This window comes from Crocuta crocuta, unplaced genomic scaffold (assembly GCF_008692635.1).
Source record: "Crocuta crocuta isolate KB4526 unplaced genomic scaffold, BGI_CrCroc_1.0 scaffold20, whole genome shotgun sequence".
Lineage (NCBI taxonomy): Eukaryota > Metazoa > Chordata > Mammalia > Carnivora > Hyaenidae > Crocuta > Crocuta crocuta.
This window is the reverse complement of record NW_027527932.1, coordinates 2,008,298-2,028,413: the sequence shown is the minus strand read 5'-3', so window position 1 is coordinate 2,028,413 and position 20,116 is coordinate 2,008,298. Positions and strand designations below refer to the sequence as shown.

The following is a 20,116-nucleotide window of genomic DNA, read 5'->3' as shown; positions in this document are numbered from 1 at the left end:
ATGTCTCTCCCTCCCTCTCTCTCCCCCCTCCCTCTCCCCCATCTCAAAAATAAACATTAAAAAAAAAAAAAGAATGCCGTTGCAGGAAAATGGTTATATGGAAGAATGCTCCTGATATAGTAACCACTACTACTGTCCTTACTTTTTTTAAAATATATTGGCATCAGATTTCTCAAAAGCAAAATAAAAATCAAGGCAAAACAAAGCAACATTTTCAAGAACCTCAAGAAAACAAAAGGGAAGCCATGGATCTAGTCCAGCTGTCCTTCAAGTATTAAGGTTATAGAAAAAGAGTTTTAAACATGAAAGTCAAGGAGTGTTTGAGCCCTACTTGAGCAAACACAATACAATGAGTTTCAACCAACCAAGAAATAACCAGAAAAACTTTTGCAAAAGGACAATGAGGATTTTCTGTATTTAATGTGGATATCAGTTTAAAACAAACGTACAAGAGAACGAAAGAACCTATCAAGTGTCTGATAAAGCAGAAATAACCGAACTTAAGAAAAAGAAGTCACCGGAAACTAATGTAACATTGTGTGTTAACTACACTCAAACAATTTTAAGAAAAAGGACAAGGGAAAAGACTAAAGTAGAAAAAGCTCAATGACTATGGAACACGTAACAGGTGGGAATCAAAAGATTACCATTAAAACGAACAATCAAGACAGTGGAAGTTTAAGAAAAATAACTTAGAATATTTTTTGAAAGTGTAAGTACAAAAGCAACCACTGCAACAGTAAGACAAACCTTTTTAAGTATCAGAAGAAAATTTCAAAGTAAGGGACACCGTAAGCATCCAACTCTTGATTTCGGCTCCGGTCATGATCTCATGGTGCGTGGGATCAAGCCCTGCGTTGCGCTACACGCTGAATGTGGAGCCTGCTTGGGGCTCTCCGCCCCCCCCCCGCCCTTTCCCTGCTTGTGTGCTCTCTCTCAAAATAAATAAACTTTAAAAAAAGAAAAGAAAATTTCAAAGTAAAAGAAGAAAACCACATGCAGAGAAAGAAATGCAACTACTACAACACAGCATGCATGGTAACTATAACAAAAATGAATTAAGATTAAACATATCAGTCACTAAAAAATATAAATGGACTTGGCCACCAAGTAAAATAAAAAGATCTTCCATTTGGCTCACAAAACAAGACACAACTAAAACAAAGTGATTCAGATATAAAGGAATGGGCAAACGCTGACCAGGCAAATAGAAACAATGAGAACAGGGCTTGTGTGCTGACCAAAGTTAGGGGTGCAGAGGTTGTTCAGCTGGTTGAGTGTCTGACTCTTAATTTCAGCTCAGGTCATGCGATCAAGCCCTGTATTGGGCTCCGGACTGAGCATGGAGCCTGCTTAAGATTCATTCTCTCTCCTTTTCTCTCTCTCTCTCTCCCCCACTTGCACTCTCTCTGTAAAATAAAATGTACATTAAATAAATAATAAATGGATTGAAAGAAATTTTAATTTTAAAAAAGAACAAACAAGAAATAAAAAACATGTAAGGAAATTAAGGACACAAAGAAATAAAGCACAAACTTTTCATCCAAGATTTTATCAAGAATACTACTGTTTATTACGGCACTGTTTCACAATCTAGGATTCTGAGTTCTCCAGGTGAAATGAGATAAAGTTGAGATGCGACATTTTATTGAAGTAGCTTTTACTTATATTTCATACTAGATATTCACAAATACTTTTCTAAAATGCATCTTATATCAGAACTATTATTCCTAAAATATAAATTACAATGTCTTATAAATACCAATACAAGTTGTCTAAACCAGATTTAGATGTTCCCCTAAGTTGACATTTTACAAATTACCTCCAAAAAGGAATCCAAAACTAAAAAAGAAAATGTAAAAAGGTTCTAACATCTAATGAATTGTTATTTATGAAAGAAATTAAAGTTAGAACAGGGGCGACTGGGTGGCTCAGTTGGTTGAGCGTCCGACTTCAGCTCAGGTCATGATCTCGCGGTTCGTGGGTTTCAGCCCCGCGTCGGGCTCTGTGTTGACAGCTAGCTCGGAGCCTGGAGCCTGTTTCAGATTCTGTGTCTCCCTCTTTCTCTGACCCTCCCCTGCTCACGCTGTCTCTCTCAGAAATAAATTTTAAAAAATTAAAAAAAAATTATAACATAATGGGGGTGCTTGGGTGGCTTAGTCGGTTAAGTGTCTGACTTCGGCTCAGGTCATGATCTCACGGTTCATGGGTTCGAGCCCCGCATCGGGCTCTGTGCTGACAGCTAGCTCAGAGCCTGGAGGCTGCTTCGGATTCTGTGTCTCCCTCTCTTTCTGACCCTCCCCTGCTCATGCTCTCTCAGAAATAAATTTTAAAAAACATTTTTAAAAAATTAAAAAATTAGGGGCGCCTGGGTGGCTTAGTCGGTTAAGCGTCCGACTTTCGCTTGGGTCACGATCTCGCGGTTCATGGGTTCGAGCCCCGCGTCGGGCTCTGTGCTGACAGCTAGCTCAGAGCCTGGAGGCTGCTTCGGATTCTGTGTCTCCCTCTCTTTCTGACCCTCCCCTGCTCACACACACTCTCTCTCTCTCTCCCCCAGAAATAAATAAAAACATTAAAAAAAATTTAAAAATTAGAACATAATGCCAGATTTATTCTCAATGACAGAGAACTGAAAGTAATAGTGCTTTGAAGTCAATTCAACTATCAATCCATAAGCATCAATTTGACCTCAATACAAGTAAAACCTGCTGTTGAATAAATGTTAAAATCTCAGCAAAATTCTGTAACAAAACATAAGATAGTGATTAAGGGTGAAAATTGTAGTATGCAGAATTTCTCCTGGTTTATGAACTATTTTTCTTGGCTTCCCATGTGAAGACCAAAGTCTGCTTTCCATACCTATTTCTGCTGTTTGGCTTCCCCTTCAATCACTGCCAAATGGAAGGTTTCCCTTCAGTCGATAGAGCAGCATCCCTCCACAACATAGTATCATGTTCCGTGGGTCCTTCTGGAGTATGGGGAGATTTTTATGCTTCCTTAGTTGCAGAGTTAGTTCCACGGAATCAGAGCTAACACTCTCCTCAGCTCAGTACTCCGAAACGGAAATACTGACTGGAATTCCATCCTAACTGGCTGGCTGTCATAAACACGTCAAAGGAAGCAACTGGGGTGTATAATACAGATCTCCTGTGCTCTGGCTAACCAAGGGGTCTAGATAATAAAGGGGTGCCAGTCATTCACAAACTAGTTAGGTTAGGACATCAATAAATCAGTAATCTGTATTTAGTAATACACACACAGAGGACACAATGCAAAATAATGTCTAAAGAACACATATTTACCAAATCAGTTATGCATATATGAAACTCATCCTGCCCTATATGAGAATTTTTCATTCTGATTAAAAAAATTATTTTTCAATGTTTATTTATTTTTGAGAAAGAAAGAGACAGAGTATGAGCTGTGGAGGGGCAGAGAGAGAGGGAGACACAGAATCCAGAGCAGGCTCCAGGCTCTGAGCTGTCAGCAAAGAGCCTGACACGGGCCTCAAACCCACAGGCCACCAAATCATGACCTGAGCCAAAGTCAGATGTTTAACTACCTAAGTCACCCAGGTGCCCCATGTTCTGATTTTAATAAAGGTACCCAAAAGAACCAAGTAGATGAAAAGATAAGAAAAATGCCAGCGCAACCTAATTTCTTAAAAGAAAATCAAGTCCAAGCCATGTGACAGTTCACAACACAAAGTTAAACATGCTGAACCGAAACCTGATCTAATACTTCTCTAATACTTCATAGTATTAATGTTTACAAGCCAAAATATAGTTTTATTAACCTTCTAAAAACATTTAAATATAGCAACAAATTTCTAAGATGATCACCACACTGTCCTAAAAACTATACTTTGAACTAAAAAGCAGAGTCACTTGTTGCAGCCAAGGAGATACACTGCATGGATCACCGTTTAAGAAAGAAGCTTGCTCTTTGGCTGCAGAGAGCGGAGTAGCAGAGCTACCAGCTGCTGCTTTGAGATCCATCACATCATCCAAGCCTTTATATCAAGGCCTGGCTCTTCCCAGGCAGCCCCCAGCCAAGGACTGAGCAGTGGGGACATCCGGGCCTGGCCACTTCTGCCCCGTCCTAGACTCATTCGCAGGGGAACCCTTGCTCTGGAGCTCCCCACTGAGCTCATCTCAGATCTGCACGGCAGCCTGGGACTCCTCGCCTCCCTCAGTCTCCTGTCCACTATCCTTTTACAGACGACAGATCTGCATCCAAGTCTAAAGCCCGTCACCTAATGCTGCTTCGTCCTCCTACAGCTTTACAGGCCTTACCCCACAGCAAACCTCTTCCATTTCTACTCCATTTCAAGACCTCTTTACCGGATGCTATGCCAAGATAATGACCTGAACTGATCTTTTCCAGATGATATGCCAAGATTAAGACCTGAATTGACATACCACTTCTCTTACAAAAATATTTAGTCTCTCTACTATTTATAAACGTTTCACACACACACACACACACACACACACACATGAACTTTAGCCAATCAAAACAATTATTTTACAGGTTTAATCTATGGAACCTCTAAAACTTGCTCTAAATCTTTAAAGTTTGAATTTAATGTACACTTTAACATATTAACATTAATTTTTTATCTAATACCTTACACTTAAATAATTTTTACCACATATTTTCAACTTCAATAACGATTCCTGTTAAAGGAATACACAATCTTAAATTCGTCATTGAATAAAACTGCACTACAGAAGCATCCATATTATGCTTAAATCTTTCACTGTTTCCACAAGAGCTAATATGCCAGCTAAAAACAGTTAATTTGTATGGAGGCGCCTGGGTGACTCCGTTGGCTGAGTGTCCAACTTTGGCTCAGGTCATGATCTTGTGGTTCGAGAGCTCCAGCCGTGCACGGGGCTCTGTGCTGACAGCTCAGAGTCGCTCCGGGCTCCCTGTTCCCCATCCTCTCTGCCCCTTCTCCATTTGTGTGCTTGCCTGTGTGCACGCTCTCTCTCTCTCTCAAAAATATACATTGAAAAAAATAGTTAACTACATGGCATTAAAGCATACTAGAAACAAGAATCATGAAACCTTTTTATTTTATGCAACATTTTAGAATATACAAAACGTTTCTACAGATATTATCCCACGGGATCTTCGATCACTCTGCAGGTGTTACCATAGGCTTTAGATAAGGAAACTTAGGGTCAAAGAGATTCTTTGTCTCAAGTAAGAACTAGAATCCAGGGGCGCCTGGGTGGCTTAGTCGGTTAAGAGTCCGACTTTCCGACTTTCGCTTAGGTCATGATCTCGAGGTTTGTGGGTTCGAGCCCCGCGTTGGGCTCTGTGCTGACTGCCAGCTCGGAGCCTGGGGCCTGTTTCAGTCTGTGATTCCCTCTCTCTCTGACCCTCCCCTGCTCACGCTGTCTCTCTCTCCTAGAAATAAATAAAACANGAACTTTAGCCAATCAAAACAATTATTTTACAGGTTTAATCTATGGAACCTCTAAAACTTGCTCTAAATCTTTAAAGTTTGAATTTAATGTACACTTTAACATATTAACATTAATTTTTTATCTAATACCTTACACTTAAATAATTTTTACCACATATTTTCAACTTCAATAACGATTCCTGTTAAAGGAATACACAATCTTAAATTCGTCATTGAATAAAACTGCACTACAGAAGCATCCATATTATGCTTAAATCTTTCACTGTTTCCACAAGAGCTAATATGCCAGCTAAAAACAGTTAATTTGTATGGAGGCGCCTGGGTGACTCCGTTGGCTGAGTGTCCAACTTTGGCTCAGGTCATGATCTTGTGGTTCGAGAGCTCCAGCCGTGCACGGGGCTCTGTGCTGACAGCTCAGAGTCGCTCCGGGCTCCCTGTTCCCCATCCTCTCTGCCCCTTCTCCATTTGTGTGCTTGCCTGTGTGCACGCTCTCTCTCTCTCTCAAAAATATACATTGAAAAAAATAGTTAACTACATGGCATTAAAGCATACTAGAAACAAGAATCATGAAACCTTTTTATTTTATGCAACATTTTAGAATATACAAAACGTTTCTACAGATATTATCCCACGGGATCTTCGGTCACTCTGCAGGTGTTACCATAGGCTTTAGATAAGGAAACTTAGGGTCAAAGAGATTCTTTGTCTCAAGTAAGAACTAGAATCCAGGGGCGCCTGGGTGGCTTAGTCGGTTAAGAGTCCGACTTTCCGACTTTCGCTTAGGTCATGATCTCGAGGTTTGTGGGTTCGAGCCCCGCGTTGGGCTCTGTGCTGACTGCCAGCTCGGAGCCTGGGGCCTGTTTCAGTCTGTGATTCCCTCTCTCTCTGACCCTCCCCTGCTCACGCTGTCTCTCTCTCCTAGAAATAAATAAAACATTTAAAAAAAAAAAAAAAAGAACTAGAATCCAGATTTTTACTGGTGGAATTGACCTCAAACCACAGGGAGTAATTAACAGAACTGATGGCAATTAATATTTTCTGTTATTATTCCTAACTGATCACTTGAATAAAAACAAGAAAAAAACCTTCAGTCTCTATTTGGTCATTATCAAAGATCAAGGTACCCCAGCACTATCCTATCAGGCAGCTGACCCCATAAGAACAAAGATTTTAGAGATTTGTGAAAAATAAGATTAATAAAACAAAATGTGTCCAGAAGCCAAGAACACCAAGAAAAAAAGCACACTGCCTTGGAAATCTGTTTACATGATTCTTCACTGATACAATTTTACCGTTTAGCAGAAGTACAGAAGAACTTCTGTGAGCACTCAAATCAAAGAAACTGCAAAGTGGCCACTACGTGGGTATTTATTATTCTTGACCCTTTTATGCCCTCGCGGGCTGTGAGGTTCCCATGCGGAATCTGTGCGGAAGCGGCAGCACCCACACGTCAGAGACGCGAGGTGAGACTAGGTGTGGCCTGGAGCGAGGCGAGCAGCTGACAAGCTGAACCCTCCAAGGCGAGGTGGGGTCGTGAATGGACTGGGCGTCCCACTCCCGTAGCTCAGACACTAGCTGTGACGGACGGTGACGCGGGAGCTGCATCACACTTGCAAGACACTGAAGCGGAATAGAGACTCTGAAATGCCACCCAAGAACCTTTTAAAACAAACAGAAATTTTTTAAGCAGAAGTATGAAAAACAGAAGACCCAGCTGGGCCGGTGGGTGGAGCCAGCACTAAGAGGAAGAAAACCGGGCGCCCCCGACGGCCTGCAGACGAGTCACGGGACGCCCTGTGTCTTCCTCACCCATAACACTGTTATCTGCCCAGCCACCTCAGAAGTTGTAACAAAACAAGACAATGAATGTGAAAAGCTTAGTAAGCTGAAAGGTACACTTAAAAACCACCCACCTGCTAATATTCAAATTAAATAGCTCCGAGTCTCTAAGAAATGTCTTAATAATGCTCAGGAAAATCTTATAAAAAGCACTTTTTTGCCATGATACTGATGAAGCTTTTTTTTTTCTAATTTAAATTTGAGCTTACATACAGTGTGATATTGTTTTCAGGAGTAGGATTCAGTGATTCATCACTCACATGCGACACCCAGTGCTCCTCAGCAGTTCCCCCTAATACCTGTCCCCTTCCAGCCCCCCCCATCACCCCTGCTTGCTCTCCACAGTTAAGTCTCTTACGGTTTGCTGCCCTGCCCTCTTTTCCCCACCTTCCCACGAGTGAAATCATATGGTTTTTGTCTTTCTGATGGACTTACTTCACTTAGCATAATATAGTTTAGCTCCATCCATACTGTTGCAAAATGGCAAGATTTCACGCTTTCTGATAGCTGAGTGATATTCCAGTGTGTGTGTGTGTGTGTATACACCACATCTTCATTATCCATTCCTGATGGTCCTTTTGAGTAAGACAGGGATGAAGTAGCAAAAGAACTTCGTAAGGTACTGTGGTAACTGCTTACTTTCAAATGTGATTAGTAACCTGCATTGCTCTGTTTATATATGTCTCACAAAACTTCAAGGTAAAATTTTCTCTTTATAAAAATATGATTCAGAAGAACCATGTTTATCAACATTTTAAATAAAAATTTGAACATTTTGATAAATACTATTAATATCAATGTTTAAGAATAATCAGAACACACAGGGCACCTGGGTGGCTCAGTCGGTTAAGCTCAGGTCATGACCTCACGGTTCATGGGTTCGAGCCCCATGTCGGGCTCTGTGCTGACAGCTCAGAGCCTGGAGCTGCTTCAGATTCTGTGTCTTCCCCTCTCTCTGACCCTCCCCTGCTCACACTGTCTCTCTCTCAGAAATAAAAAAACATTAAAAATTAAAAAAAAAAAGAATAATCAGACACTGACGATCTGAACATTTCTGGACATATAACCCACAAAATGTGCCTTCATACTAGAATGAAAACTTCAGCGAAGTGGTAACTAACAGCCAGCACTCGGGGAACAGGAAGACGCCGCCCACCGTACTTACTTCTGCACGACGCTCTGCAAGCTTAACATCATCCCCAGCTCCCCCTTCATCTTCTCTCTGTTGGCTCGGCATTCTGCCAAGTACCGAAGCGCCTGCGCGAAAGCAGTGGCAGGTTAATTTACAACTTCAGAATGTTCAAAACTAAAGTCATTACTAACTTACCACAAGAGGAAAGAAGATGAAAAATAGGTTTTTGTTTTTAGAATCAATGGTTTTGAAATATTTAGAAACTCTTCTTTAAACGCAATAATCCCAGCAGTCCCCTAGGGAAGAAATGATCCTTCGAGCTAAAGTATCTGAATCTGCTCTTTGAAATAATGGTCCCTAACTTATCTGCAAGGTCAAAACTGGGTTGCTCCGCCTTTATTTTCACCACTTCATCGCCTTTATTTTCACCACTTCATCTCGACAGAGAGAGAAGGAACCACATTCCTTTAATATTTTTAGGGAGTAGTCTCAATAGCCACCATTTCCTCCTAGATGCTTTTTACATATTAATTAAACTGCTGAGTGAGACAAAACATACAAACACCTTTAGAGAATAAACTGTCTCTAGTTTTATAATTCACCTTTAACGTATCCTTTTTTGGACATATTAAAACTGAGCCTGGGTAGCTCAGTAGGTTAAGCGTCCGACTTTGGCTCAGGTCATGATCTCACAGTTCATGGGTTCGAGCCCCGCGTCAAGCTGTTCATGCTCTCTCTCTCTCCCAGCAATAAATAAAACATAAAATTTTAATGTCCTTTTTTACTGAAAAACAAAAGATGAACTCACACAAATTTCTACTTTGTGAATTTAACTTTTCTAGGATGCTTTTCTCTTAAAACTTAAAGTATATTTTTGCAAGTATTTCCTCACGTGCTGATTCTCTAAGGATTTCATTTAGCTGTTCTACAGATCTCCTAATCTCAATCATTTACCGAATACTTTGGTACCAGATTCTCAGGAATACACCCACAACTCTGCCATTTCAGCCTGCTGACCTTCACATTTTCTACTGGTCGTCTGGACTACCTTTCCCAAGTGCCTGGTAATTACAGAAAATGGTACCATCTATGAAATCTATCCTTTCTGCATCTCCTCCCAACCTTGACGTTCATTCACTTCAGTCCATAAAAGATTAACTGCCATGGGGAACCGCACTCCATCCAAAAAAGCCAACAGGTCAACATCTGTTGAACACACTTAAGAGGCAGCAAAGGACTGTAATTTCTGAGAGAAGAGAAATATGAGGGGGCCTTATAAGTGCCCCATCTTACTGCTCTGGAGGCGGTTTTCAGACTAGCACAGGGAGGGGGAACCCAAATGGAGCCCAGTGGTCTTGCTGAGTTAAGGATGCAGAGATCAGAGGTGGGGAGGTTAGGGTGGTGCAGTATAAATAAAAACCAATATTTGATCTTTCTCCAGTCCCTGGTGCAAAGCGGCTAAAGCCCCTGGAATTTTCTGAGAGACAGCAGTTTCTTTTGTTATTCGTAAGGCAGCCCTTTTGATGACACCTGGGTTTATGTAAAAGAACTGAGGTAGGCTGAGGCTCCAAGATAGCCTCAGAATAGGGCTGGTCACTAGTAAGACCAAGAGATTAGAGGGTGGGAACTTTCAACCCCACCCACTGACTGGGGTAGGGAGGTGCTGAAGATTAAGCTCTATTAAAAACTCTTGAACAGGGGCACCTGGCTCCGTCGGTTTGACTCTTGGTTTTTCTGCTCAGGTCAGGATCTCAGTTCCGGGAGTTGCAGCCCTGCACAAGGTCTGTGCTGACTGCACAGTGCCTGCGTGAGACTCTCCCCTTCTCCACCTCCCCCTGCTCACATACTCTCTCTCTCAAAATAAGTAAGTAAACCTTAAAAAAAATTTTTTTGTTAACTCTTGACCAAGGAGATCCAGAGTTTCTGAATCGGTGACTACATCCATCTGCCAGGCACATCCCAACCCCACAGGGACAAGTGTTACTGTCCTCAGGGCACTTCCAGACCTGCCCTATGTACCTATTCATTTGTACTCTTTACAATAAACTGGTAAATGTTAAGTCAAGTGGCTTCCTGAGCTCTGGAGACATTCTATAAATTATCAAACTTGAGGAGGTAGAGCCTGGAACACCCAATTTATAGCTGCTCAGTCAGAAATACAGGGGACCTGATACCGGCGACTGGCCTTTGAAGTGAACACTCCCATGGGAATGAGCCTTAAATTGGGGGAGTCTGACACTTAACTCCAGCTGGGTAGTTTCAGAATCGAATTGAATTGCTGGACACCGAGCTGGTGTCCACACAGAAAGTGAGAACTGGCTGGTGTAAGGACATACCCCCGGTGGCTAGAATGTGCAGAACAGAGTAGGGGAGAGGAAGGATCTGACCAGGAGGGAAGAAAAAGCAGTAGAAACAGACCAAGATGTGACAGAGATAAAATTAGAAAATAAGGGCATTAAAACAGCTATTAGAAATATGCTCCATATGCTCAAGGATGAGTAGGAAAACATGAGCATGGTGAGGAAAGAAATGGAAGATGTTAAAAATCCCCAAATGTAACTTCTAGAGGATGAAAACATAATACCTGAAATGAAAACAACCTTGAATGGGTTAAGAGATTAGACACTAAAGAAAATAAGATCAGTGAACTTAAAGTGTATCAATAGAGAGGCGCACGCATGGCTCAGTTGGTTAAGTGTCTGACTTTGGTTAAGCATCTGACTTTGGTCAAGTCATGATCTCGTGGTTCGTGAGTTCAAGCCCCATGTTGGGCTCTGTGCTGACAGCTCAGAGCCTGGAGCTGCTTCAAATTCTGTGTCTCCCTCTCTCTCTGACCCTCCCCCGCTCACATTCTGTCTGTCTGTCTCTCTCAAAAAACCGAACATTAAAAAAAATGCCCTGCTCCTATATAAAAAATATTTTTAAATAAAATAAAATGTAGCAATAGAAACCATCCAAAATGAAGCACAGGGAGGGAAAAGACTTAAAAGGAAAAAACAAAAAAAGCAGCACAACAATGTCCCTTCGGACAACATGAAATGCCTAGCATGCATGTAGCTGGAGTCCCAGGAGGGGAGTGAGGAGGCATTAAAAAGAACCTGAAATGATAACGGATGACAGTCTCCCCAAATTAATAAAAACTATAAAACCACAGACCCAACCAAGCAACTCAACAAATCCCAGACTGAGAACAAAACCAACGCCCAAAGGAAACCATCCATACCAAGCACATGATGATAATTTGCTGAAAAGCTGTGATAAAGTCACAAAAGCAGTCAGAAAAAGGAATTATGTAGAGAGGAACAAAGAAGCACAGCAGTCTTATTAGAAATCATACGAAACATAAGAGTATTGGGGCGCCTGGGTGACTCCATCGGTTAAGCGTCCGACTTTGGCTCAGGTCATGGTCTCACAGTTCGGTTCGTGGGTTCGAGCCCCACGTCGGGCTCTGTGCTGACAGCTCAGAGGCTGGAGCTGCTTCAGATTCTGTGTCTCCCTCTCTCTCTGCCCCTCCCTGCACACACTCTTTCTCTCAGAAATTAAAAAAAAAAAAAGAAAAAAGAAAGAGTATAGCTAATAAGCCAATCGTGAAGACAAACTTTAAAAACAGCCCTGCTGCTCTTCCACCCCAGTGGGAACCTGCACCTGCGCACCCCCCACTTTGTCTCTCGCTGTCCCTCCATGACTTGACTTCCCTTCCTGGTCAGCCTGGCATCTACAGTCTGTCATTTCCACCACTCTCTTACCAAAATCCTAAATGCCAATTCCTAGCCTTCTGTATAACTTACCTGGCCAAGGATCCATCCTGAACAAATCCAACTATCTGCCTCCCAGGGCCTACAGCGGCCTGAAGGAGGTGAAAAAAGGGTTTTGTGAGCTGTAGGCACCCTATGAATCCAGTGTTACCCAGCTAGTCAGGCCCTCAAACCTGCTGAACAATCTCCCCTTTCTCTCCTCAGTTCGCAACCTGTCCCATTTTCCGTAGCAATTATAAGCGCCTCCTCTTCAAACTGCCTCCACTCTGGCAGCCCCTAGCCTTCTGAATTTAAATAGGGCCAAGTCCAGTCCACCAAAAAACAAAACAAAACAAACCCCACACCTTCTTCCTTCTACCCCAATACCTAGGAGACCAACTCTCTCTCTCTTATCCTCACTGTGATTCACACCGAAAGAAAACCAAACCAGGGGCCATGGAAAGTTTCCCGTTTGTTCTATTCACTTGTCTCTGTTAAACTTCACTCTATGAAGGTAAAATAGAAAATCTGTATTATGAAGTTTGATTTTTGAAAGGGAAAATGCATTTATTATTGCTCTGTACAAACTTGTAAAATTAAAACCAAATGGGGATTCTTCATGAGTCTCTAGGTAAAGGGCAAGGAGTTTGTGGGGCACCTGGGTGGCTCAATTGGTTAAACGTCTGACTCTTGGTTTCGGCTCACAGTTCGTGAGTTTGAGCCCCATGTCCAGCTCTGCACTGACAATGTGGGCCTACTTGGGATTCTGTCTCTCACTCTCTCTCTCTGCCCCTCCCCTGCTCTCTCTCTCAAAAAGTAAATAAATAAACAGAAAAAGGCCAAGGAGTTTAAGATTTATTTTAAAATAATTTTTTTAAACATTTTTGTTATGATTTTATTTAAAAAAATTTTTTTAAGTTTATTTTAATTTATTTTGAGAAAGAAAGAGAGCAAGCAGGGGAGGGACAGAGGGAGACAGAATCCCAAGCAGGCTCCATGCCATCATATGTTTATCGCTGATTTGTTCAAATCAGTACCCAAAAGTCAGGTCCACATATCCTTGGCTGCTGCTATGTCTCTTAAGTCACTTAAAAAATGTGTATTAATTAATTATTTATTTAAAGCGAGAAAGCCAGAGAGCGAGGGAGGGACAGAGAGGAGAGAAAGGATCCTAAATGGGGCTCTATCCAACAGTGAGCTCATGACCTGAGCCGAAACCAAGAGTCAGACATTCACCCAGGCGCCTCTCTTAAATCACCTTTAATCTTTGACAGTTACTATTCCTCTCTTCCACCCAGCTGCCTTTCTTTTTACTGCCATCTACTGGTCACGCAACCTGATTATCTGTCCTCGAGAAATGATCACTTTCTAGATTGGCCTGATTGCAGTGTTCTTTCATATTTCTCTAGTTCCTGCATTTCTCAGAACACGGTAGTTCCTTCTACACTATTAGCTACGATCCTGTATGTTTTTCTCCGTTCTTCTCCTTTCCTTATCTTTCCCTCCCATCTTACACTAAAATAAGTGCTATGTCCATCTGCTGAAAAGCAGAGAAGGAGAATGTGGCATTTCCCTACAATGGAGTATTACTTGGCCATAAAAAGGAACACAGTACTGATATATGCTACAATGTAGATGAACCCTGGAAACATTATGCTCAAAGAAACCAGTCACAAAAACCACATATTCTATGATTCTATTTACGTAAAAAATATATAGGCATTTTTCCCCAAATAGGCAAACACACAGAAAGAAAGTGGCTACTTAGGGAAGGGGCCGGGGGGCCGGGGGGTAACAGGAAGGGGAGTTCCTTTCTGAGGTGATGAAAATGTTCTAACGTGGGACTGTAGTGACGGCTGTGCAACGCTGTGCATACACTAACAACCGATGAGTGATACACTCTACATAAGTGACTTGTATGGCATGTGATTCAGACCTTAATGAAGGTATTACAAAATAAAAACAAAACAATAAATCTCTTTTTAATGTGTCTATCCATACAAATATAACCCTAAATATTTCTTGTTAAGTGGAAGAAGGAAGCTGCAGAACATTCCACGCATATAATATGCTACCATTTGTGTCAAAGGTACGTATGTGTTTGCACATATAGAAATACAGACTCACTGCTCTTTGCTCTATAGTCAACTTTAATTTTTCACCAGGTCATCTAACATTTTCAAATTCTCCCGAAATGCAAAACCATAACACCGAGACTGAAATTACTAAAGGCAACTTACGAGCAAAGCCGAGTGGACGACAGGGGGGTTGGGATGGTCCATAAATAAAATAAGGCCCGGCAGGCATCCCTGATCCTGAACAATGGCTCTTCTATTTAATGGATCTGCTGCTAGATCGCGTAGCTGGTTAACCACCGAGAGAGCATCAGGTTCTTCATTCATGGTGGAGGAGGAAGAGTTCATCTTCTATGCCATACACATGAACAAAATCTTCTTAAATTCTGTAGAAATGGTTTGCAAAATTAGCTCTAGGCTGCTGAGGTATATTACGGCATTTGTTAAATAATCAGGATTACAACACCCTTAGAAAGAAACAGATGAATCTAAATCACACAAAAACTTGAGACTTGGCAATTCCACAGTTTAAGTAAAATGAACATAAGAGTACTGACTAAAAAAAAAAAATGAAGTTATTTGTGTGTGCACAATGTTTAAAGAACATATGTCATCTTCAATATTCCAATAAATTCAGGTTTAGCAATACATATTTTAACACTAAAGTCACAATAAACAAGATCTTTACAGTTCAAGCTCATGACCTTCACTGTACTTCTCAAATCACACCACTGCCAGAGCTTTTTTCCTCTAGAACATTTCTGGAGCCTAAAACAAGTGCCTCAGGGAAAGGTGGCTAGCTGAAAGTCTTTCTCTTATTCATCTATGAACAAACCCAGCATACTGGATTTACAAAAGATAAACTCCCCTAGAAAAAAGGAGGGAGTCAAAGAAGGCTGTGAACAAAACAGCCTCACCCCGTGTCTGAGGCCCAGGGAGTTGGGGAGATCACGGTGAATCTGAACCGAAGCTAAGTACACCTGCCCCATATTCGGAAGAATGAAACAGAACTTGAGGTAATTTATTTGACAGATAAGGAAACAGTCAGAAGTTAAATAACTTGCCCCAGGTGACAAAAGCTTGTTTGTATAGAAGTGGGCTAAAATCTTATTCCTAAAGTATTTCCACTTTCCATACAGTCCTTTTAAATTCAAATATCTTTTTCCCACAAAAGTAAACAGGGTATTTTAGAAAATATAACATGCTAGACATACAAAAGCCAAAGGAAAAAATATCAAGGAATAATCATCATATATGTAGAAAGTTAAAAATAACTTCCATTAACCAAGTGACACAGCCTATTCCTTATCAGTAAGAATATTAAGGTGTAAATACTTTTCACAAATCAATCAGTATGTTTATTTATTTTTTTAGTTATTTATTTTTGAGAGAAAGAGAGAGCTAGAGCCAGGGAGACACAGCGAGAGAGGTGGACAGACTACCCAAAGTGGGCTCTGTGCTGACAGCAGAGAGCCCAATGGGGGCTTGAATCCATGAATCACAAGACCATGACCTAAGCGAAGTCAGATGCTTAAACAACTGAGCCATCCATGCATCCCAATCAGGATGTTTGATTCCAATTTCATAAACAACAACAAGTAGGGAAGGAGAGGAGGGACAAAATGTTTCTCTAACTCAGAAAGGCTATTATTAAAGACTATTTGGGAGCGGGGGCTGGGGGGGTGGGATAATAAAGCAGAACTGGCCTTACCAGGTATTGAAACATACAAAGCTATAAACAGTAAAGCGGTGGGGGTGGGGGGCACAGGACAGTAGAGAAATACTTCTCCCTGGAAAGCTATTCCTATACATTCAACATAAGAAAGCAGTGAGTCAGGGGCACTTGGGTGGCTCAGTTGGTTAAGTGTCCAACTTGGGCTCAGGTCATGATCTCCTGGTTCCTGGGTTCGAGCCCTGTGTCGGGCTCTGTGCTGACTGCCAGCTCGGAGCCTGGAGCCTATTTCGGATTCTGTGTCTCCCTCTCTCTCTGACCCTCCCCTGCTCACACTGTCTCTCTCTCTCTCTCTCTCTCAGAAATAAATTAAACATTTTAAAAAAATTTTTTAAAAAAAGAAAGCAGTGAGTCAGACTAAGGCTACACTACTTGTTAAATGTGATTTCTGGCAAATCCCTTACTCTTTGTCTCAGTTTCTTCATCTGTAAAATAGGGCTAATTACAGCAGCTACCAAATGGTATACTAAGTAAAATGAGAATACATGTAAAAAAGGGTTTAGACTGGTGCCTGACACATTGTAAATGCTCAATAAGTAACAGTTTTAAGTTACATGGAGCCAAAAATCAATAAAAAAAATTGTAAGATTACTCAATAAATGGTATTGGAATGATTTGTAAGCAATTTAAAACCACGCTAAGCAAATTTAATTCATACCACATAGCAAAAAGAAATCATTAAATATACATTAAATTATCTAAGTATGGAAACAAATGCAAAACTGAAGGACTCAGAGAAAACAGGGCTTTAGCAAGATAGTATTTGGCAGGTTATTTTCAAAAGATGAAAATATTACTGTTACTAGAGCAATTTAAAAAAGGATTTAGAAGAAAGCAATAGACTGAACACGCAGCTAGCTAAGACTGACAGGTTGGGGGGCATGCTGCCTCTTAGGTGCCTACAGATCGGCATCCTGAACATCCCTGTTTACAAACTAGCACCAGGAGTTTACGTGCGGGCACCAGCAGGAATCTTATCCAAAACTGGAACCTGAAGAGCCAATTACTGGCTGAAAGGCAGAAGAGCCAATCCCATTTAAGAACCAAGTGCTCTGGATGATGTCCCTTTTGCAGGGCCTTACAACTGGAGCGCCCCATTCTTAACTTGTTAGTGGGGCACCTGGTGGCTCAGTCGGTTAAGCGTCCGACTTCGGCTCAGGTCACGATCTCACGGTTTGTGGGTTCGAGCCCCGCGTCGGGCTCTGTGCTGACAGCTCAGAGCCTGGAGCTGCTTCAGATTCTGTGTCTCCCCCTCTCTCTCTGTTCTTTCCCTAATTGTGTTCCATATACCTCTCAAAATTAAACATTTTTTAAAAAGGTGTTAGTAACTATTTAGTGGGAATGATACTGAAAAGGTTATGGCCTTTCCTGTTCCTTTGAGATGAATAGGAGTCAAAACATTTAAAACTTTCCATCTTCAAAGCCCGCAGACCAGGAGAGGGCTCAAATCCGGACCTGCCAAGGAAGGGGGCAGGAATACCACAAAGCACCCAAACCCTAACCCAACACAGGCAGACGCTGGAGCCAAGCGCTGCATTTCCTTCGGCACTTAACTGAAGGAAAGAAAGGTAGACAGAGCTATGATTTCTCCCCCAACTTAGATGGGTTTTTGTAAAACCTCCAAGAGAGAATTCCTCAGGGTTAGGTAGGGTTCATTCTTCTTTCCTTATCTAATATTCTTGCCAATATCAAGTTGCTCTGAGAATTGCCTGAATCCTGCTAAATGATCAATATTTCTGTATGACAATTCACAAGCAGCTTTTATAAGATAGCTATTAACAGTTGAGAAAATGGAAACAGATAAGTAAAAGTTAGATTCATGTATTAGATACAATTAGTCTTTCTGTATTAATTGTATCATTTTCACACACTCAGGTTGTTTGATAAAAATGTTAGCCTTCATAGGCCGGAAAAAATGTTGTTTAAATGACATATTTCGGTATTTATTCTATCCTACCCTCTCTTATTCCTAAATTTGGCAGATCTCAAGATAATTTTTAAATAATCTTTTAAATATACTGATCTGGGGAGCCTGGGTGGCTCAGTTAAATGTCTGACTTCGGTTCAGGTCATGATCTCCCGCTTCATGGGTTCAAGACCTGCATTCAGCTCTGTGCTGACAGCTCAGAGCCTGGAGCTGCTTCGGATTCTGTGTCTCCCTCTCTCTCTACCCCTCCCAGCTTGCACTTTGTGCGTATCTCTCTCTCTCTCTCAAAAATAAACATTCAAATAAATAAGTATACTGATCTGAACAATTTTATAGCAACCTATGAACCATAATATAAGTTAAAAACTCTTCCTTTCTTCTACAAGGAGTACTACATTAAGTTCAAGAGAAAATAAGCTTGCTTTCTAATTGCATTTTTCATTTAAAATACTAATGCCAAGAAATGTGGATTTGGATAACCTACATCAGACTAAACTGGTATTATTATTAAAATGCAGATTCTAAGGCCCATACCTAGCCCTCACTAGGAATTCTTGGAGGCAGGGCCCAAAGCATCATTTTCATAAGCACACCAGGTGATTCCTGGTGCAAATATGAGCAATTAAAACTTCACAGTGGTTGATAAATACATTTCTTTTTAATATGGCTAGAGACACATGAATGAAACCTTGAACGTTAAAATTCTACAAGATACTTTAATTACTTGGCAACATCCCTGTGATTTGGGCACTATGTTTTAGTTTTACTGCCATATAAGCAAATGAATACACTCAAAAAACCACTAACAACAGCAAACCTACTGGCTCCTTCCAAAGAAAATGACTGGAAGCCCCTGATCAAAGGAACAAAACTGTGGGGGGAAATTATGGTGGGGAATTTGTGAACTGACGGTATGTGAGTAAACAGAAGGTTCTTGAAACTTTGTTAGCAGTAGTATTTAACATCTTTCTTGTCTCAATCATTTTATTTTTTTTTTTTGGCCAGTCCCTGCTACAAGTTAGTCTTTAATTGCTTTTTAAACACTCTTTTCTAAGTAAGCCAAACTTGACGATACAGACATACGTAAAGAACATCGGTCTCACTAGCAAATGAGAAAAATGTGAAAATGTTTCCTAGTCTATTGGAACAAACAGATACAATGCCCTTTTTTTCATTTGTTTTGTTCAATTTGGACTGATCATTCTAAGAGAATACTGTATCCTCCCCAAACTTTACTGAGCTCCGATTATCTAAGGGATCTTGTTAACAAGCAGACCCGATTCAGCAGATGGAGTNGACATACGTAAAGAACATCGGTCTCACTAGCAAATGAGAAAAATGTGAAAATGTTTCCTAGTCTATTGGAACAAACAGATACAATGCCCTTTTTTTCATTTGTTTTGTTCAATTTGGACTGATCATTCTAAGAGAATACTGTATCCTCCCCAAACTTTACTGAGCTCCGATTCAGCAGATGGAGGCCTGAGATTCGACATTTCCAACGAGCTCCCAGGTGAGGCCTATCCTGCTGGAAGTCAGAACGTAGGTGACCGAGGTGAGACTGTCATTAAGCAGATGCTTGAAAGGTTTTCTTTTCTTTCAGCCAAAACTTACCATTTAACTCAAAGAACAGGTGAGGTCTCTTACAACTAAGAGCTGCAAAGGGTACACACCCACAACCTAAAACCATATTCAGTTAAGCAAGTTTTCAAAAAATATCGTAAGCATGGAGTTCATATCTGGCTCTCCCTTAATTAGCAACTAACTGTTCGAGAAGTTGGGGGTTACCCCGTTAGAATCCCCTAATAATCTTGAGTGATGGTCAGGATCCAAAAAAAAAAAAGACTTGAAACCACAGAGCGCAGCACCAGCAATTGCCAAACACAAACAATACTTAATCTCGTGGGTACCTCTACTCGGCCAGTACCTGCCCTAACACATCAGTACACTCTCACCAAAGGGCTGCACACCGCACGAAGGCCTCCAAGGCCTTAGGACATACAGAGATGTGAACGCCGGTTTCCCTTGAATGGGGACAGACACGACGCCCTTCCATTCTCAGCAGTGGGTGCAGGGGCACAAAACACCAAGTTTCCAGAGAACAACTGGAGAGACGAAGACGACGCCCGTTAACAGTACGAGGGTTTGTGAGCCTCGGGCGTGTGGGGACGGCGAGGAACGGGACGCAGCTAACGTTCGCCCCGGGCTGGCGGGCACGCGCCGCGGGGCCGCGCCGGGAG

General features: G+C 41.4%; 1 protein-coding gene across 1 annotated transcript in view; it reads right to left on the bottom strand.

Annotated features, from left to right (window-relative positions):
* The window catches only part of ARMC1 (armadillo repeat containing 1), a 33,865-nt gene extending 19,262 nt beyond the window's left edge, over positions 1 to 14,603 (bottom strand). The window contains exons 1-2 of the mRNA XM_077751799.1: positions 14,383 to 14,603; positions 8,442 to 8,533 (exon numbers count right to left, since the gene is read on the bottom strand). Of these exons, the coding sequence (XP_077607925.1) occupies positions 8,442 to 8,533; positions 14,383 to 14,565 (275 nt within the window). The 5' untranslated portion in view covers positions 14,566 to 14,603. The remainder of the gene's footprint in view (positions 1 to 8,441; positions 8,534 to 14,382) is intronic.
* Positions 14,604 to 20,116: the final 5,513 nt, after the last annotated feature.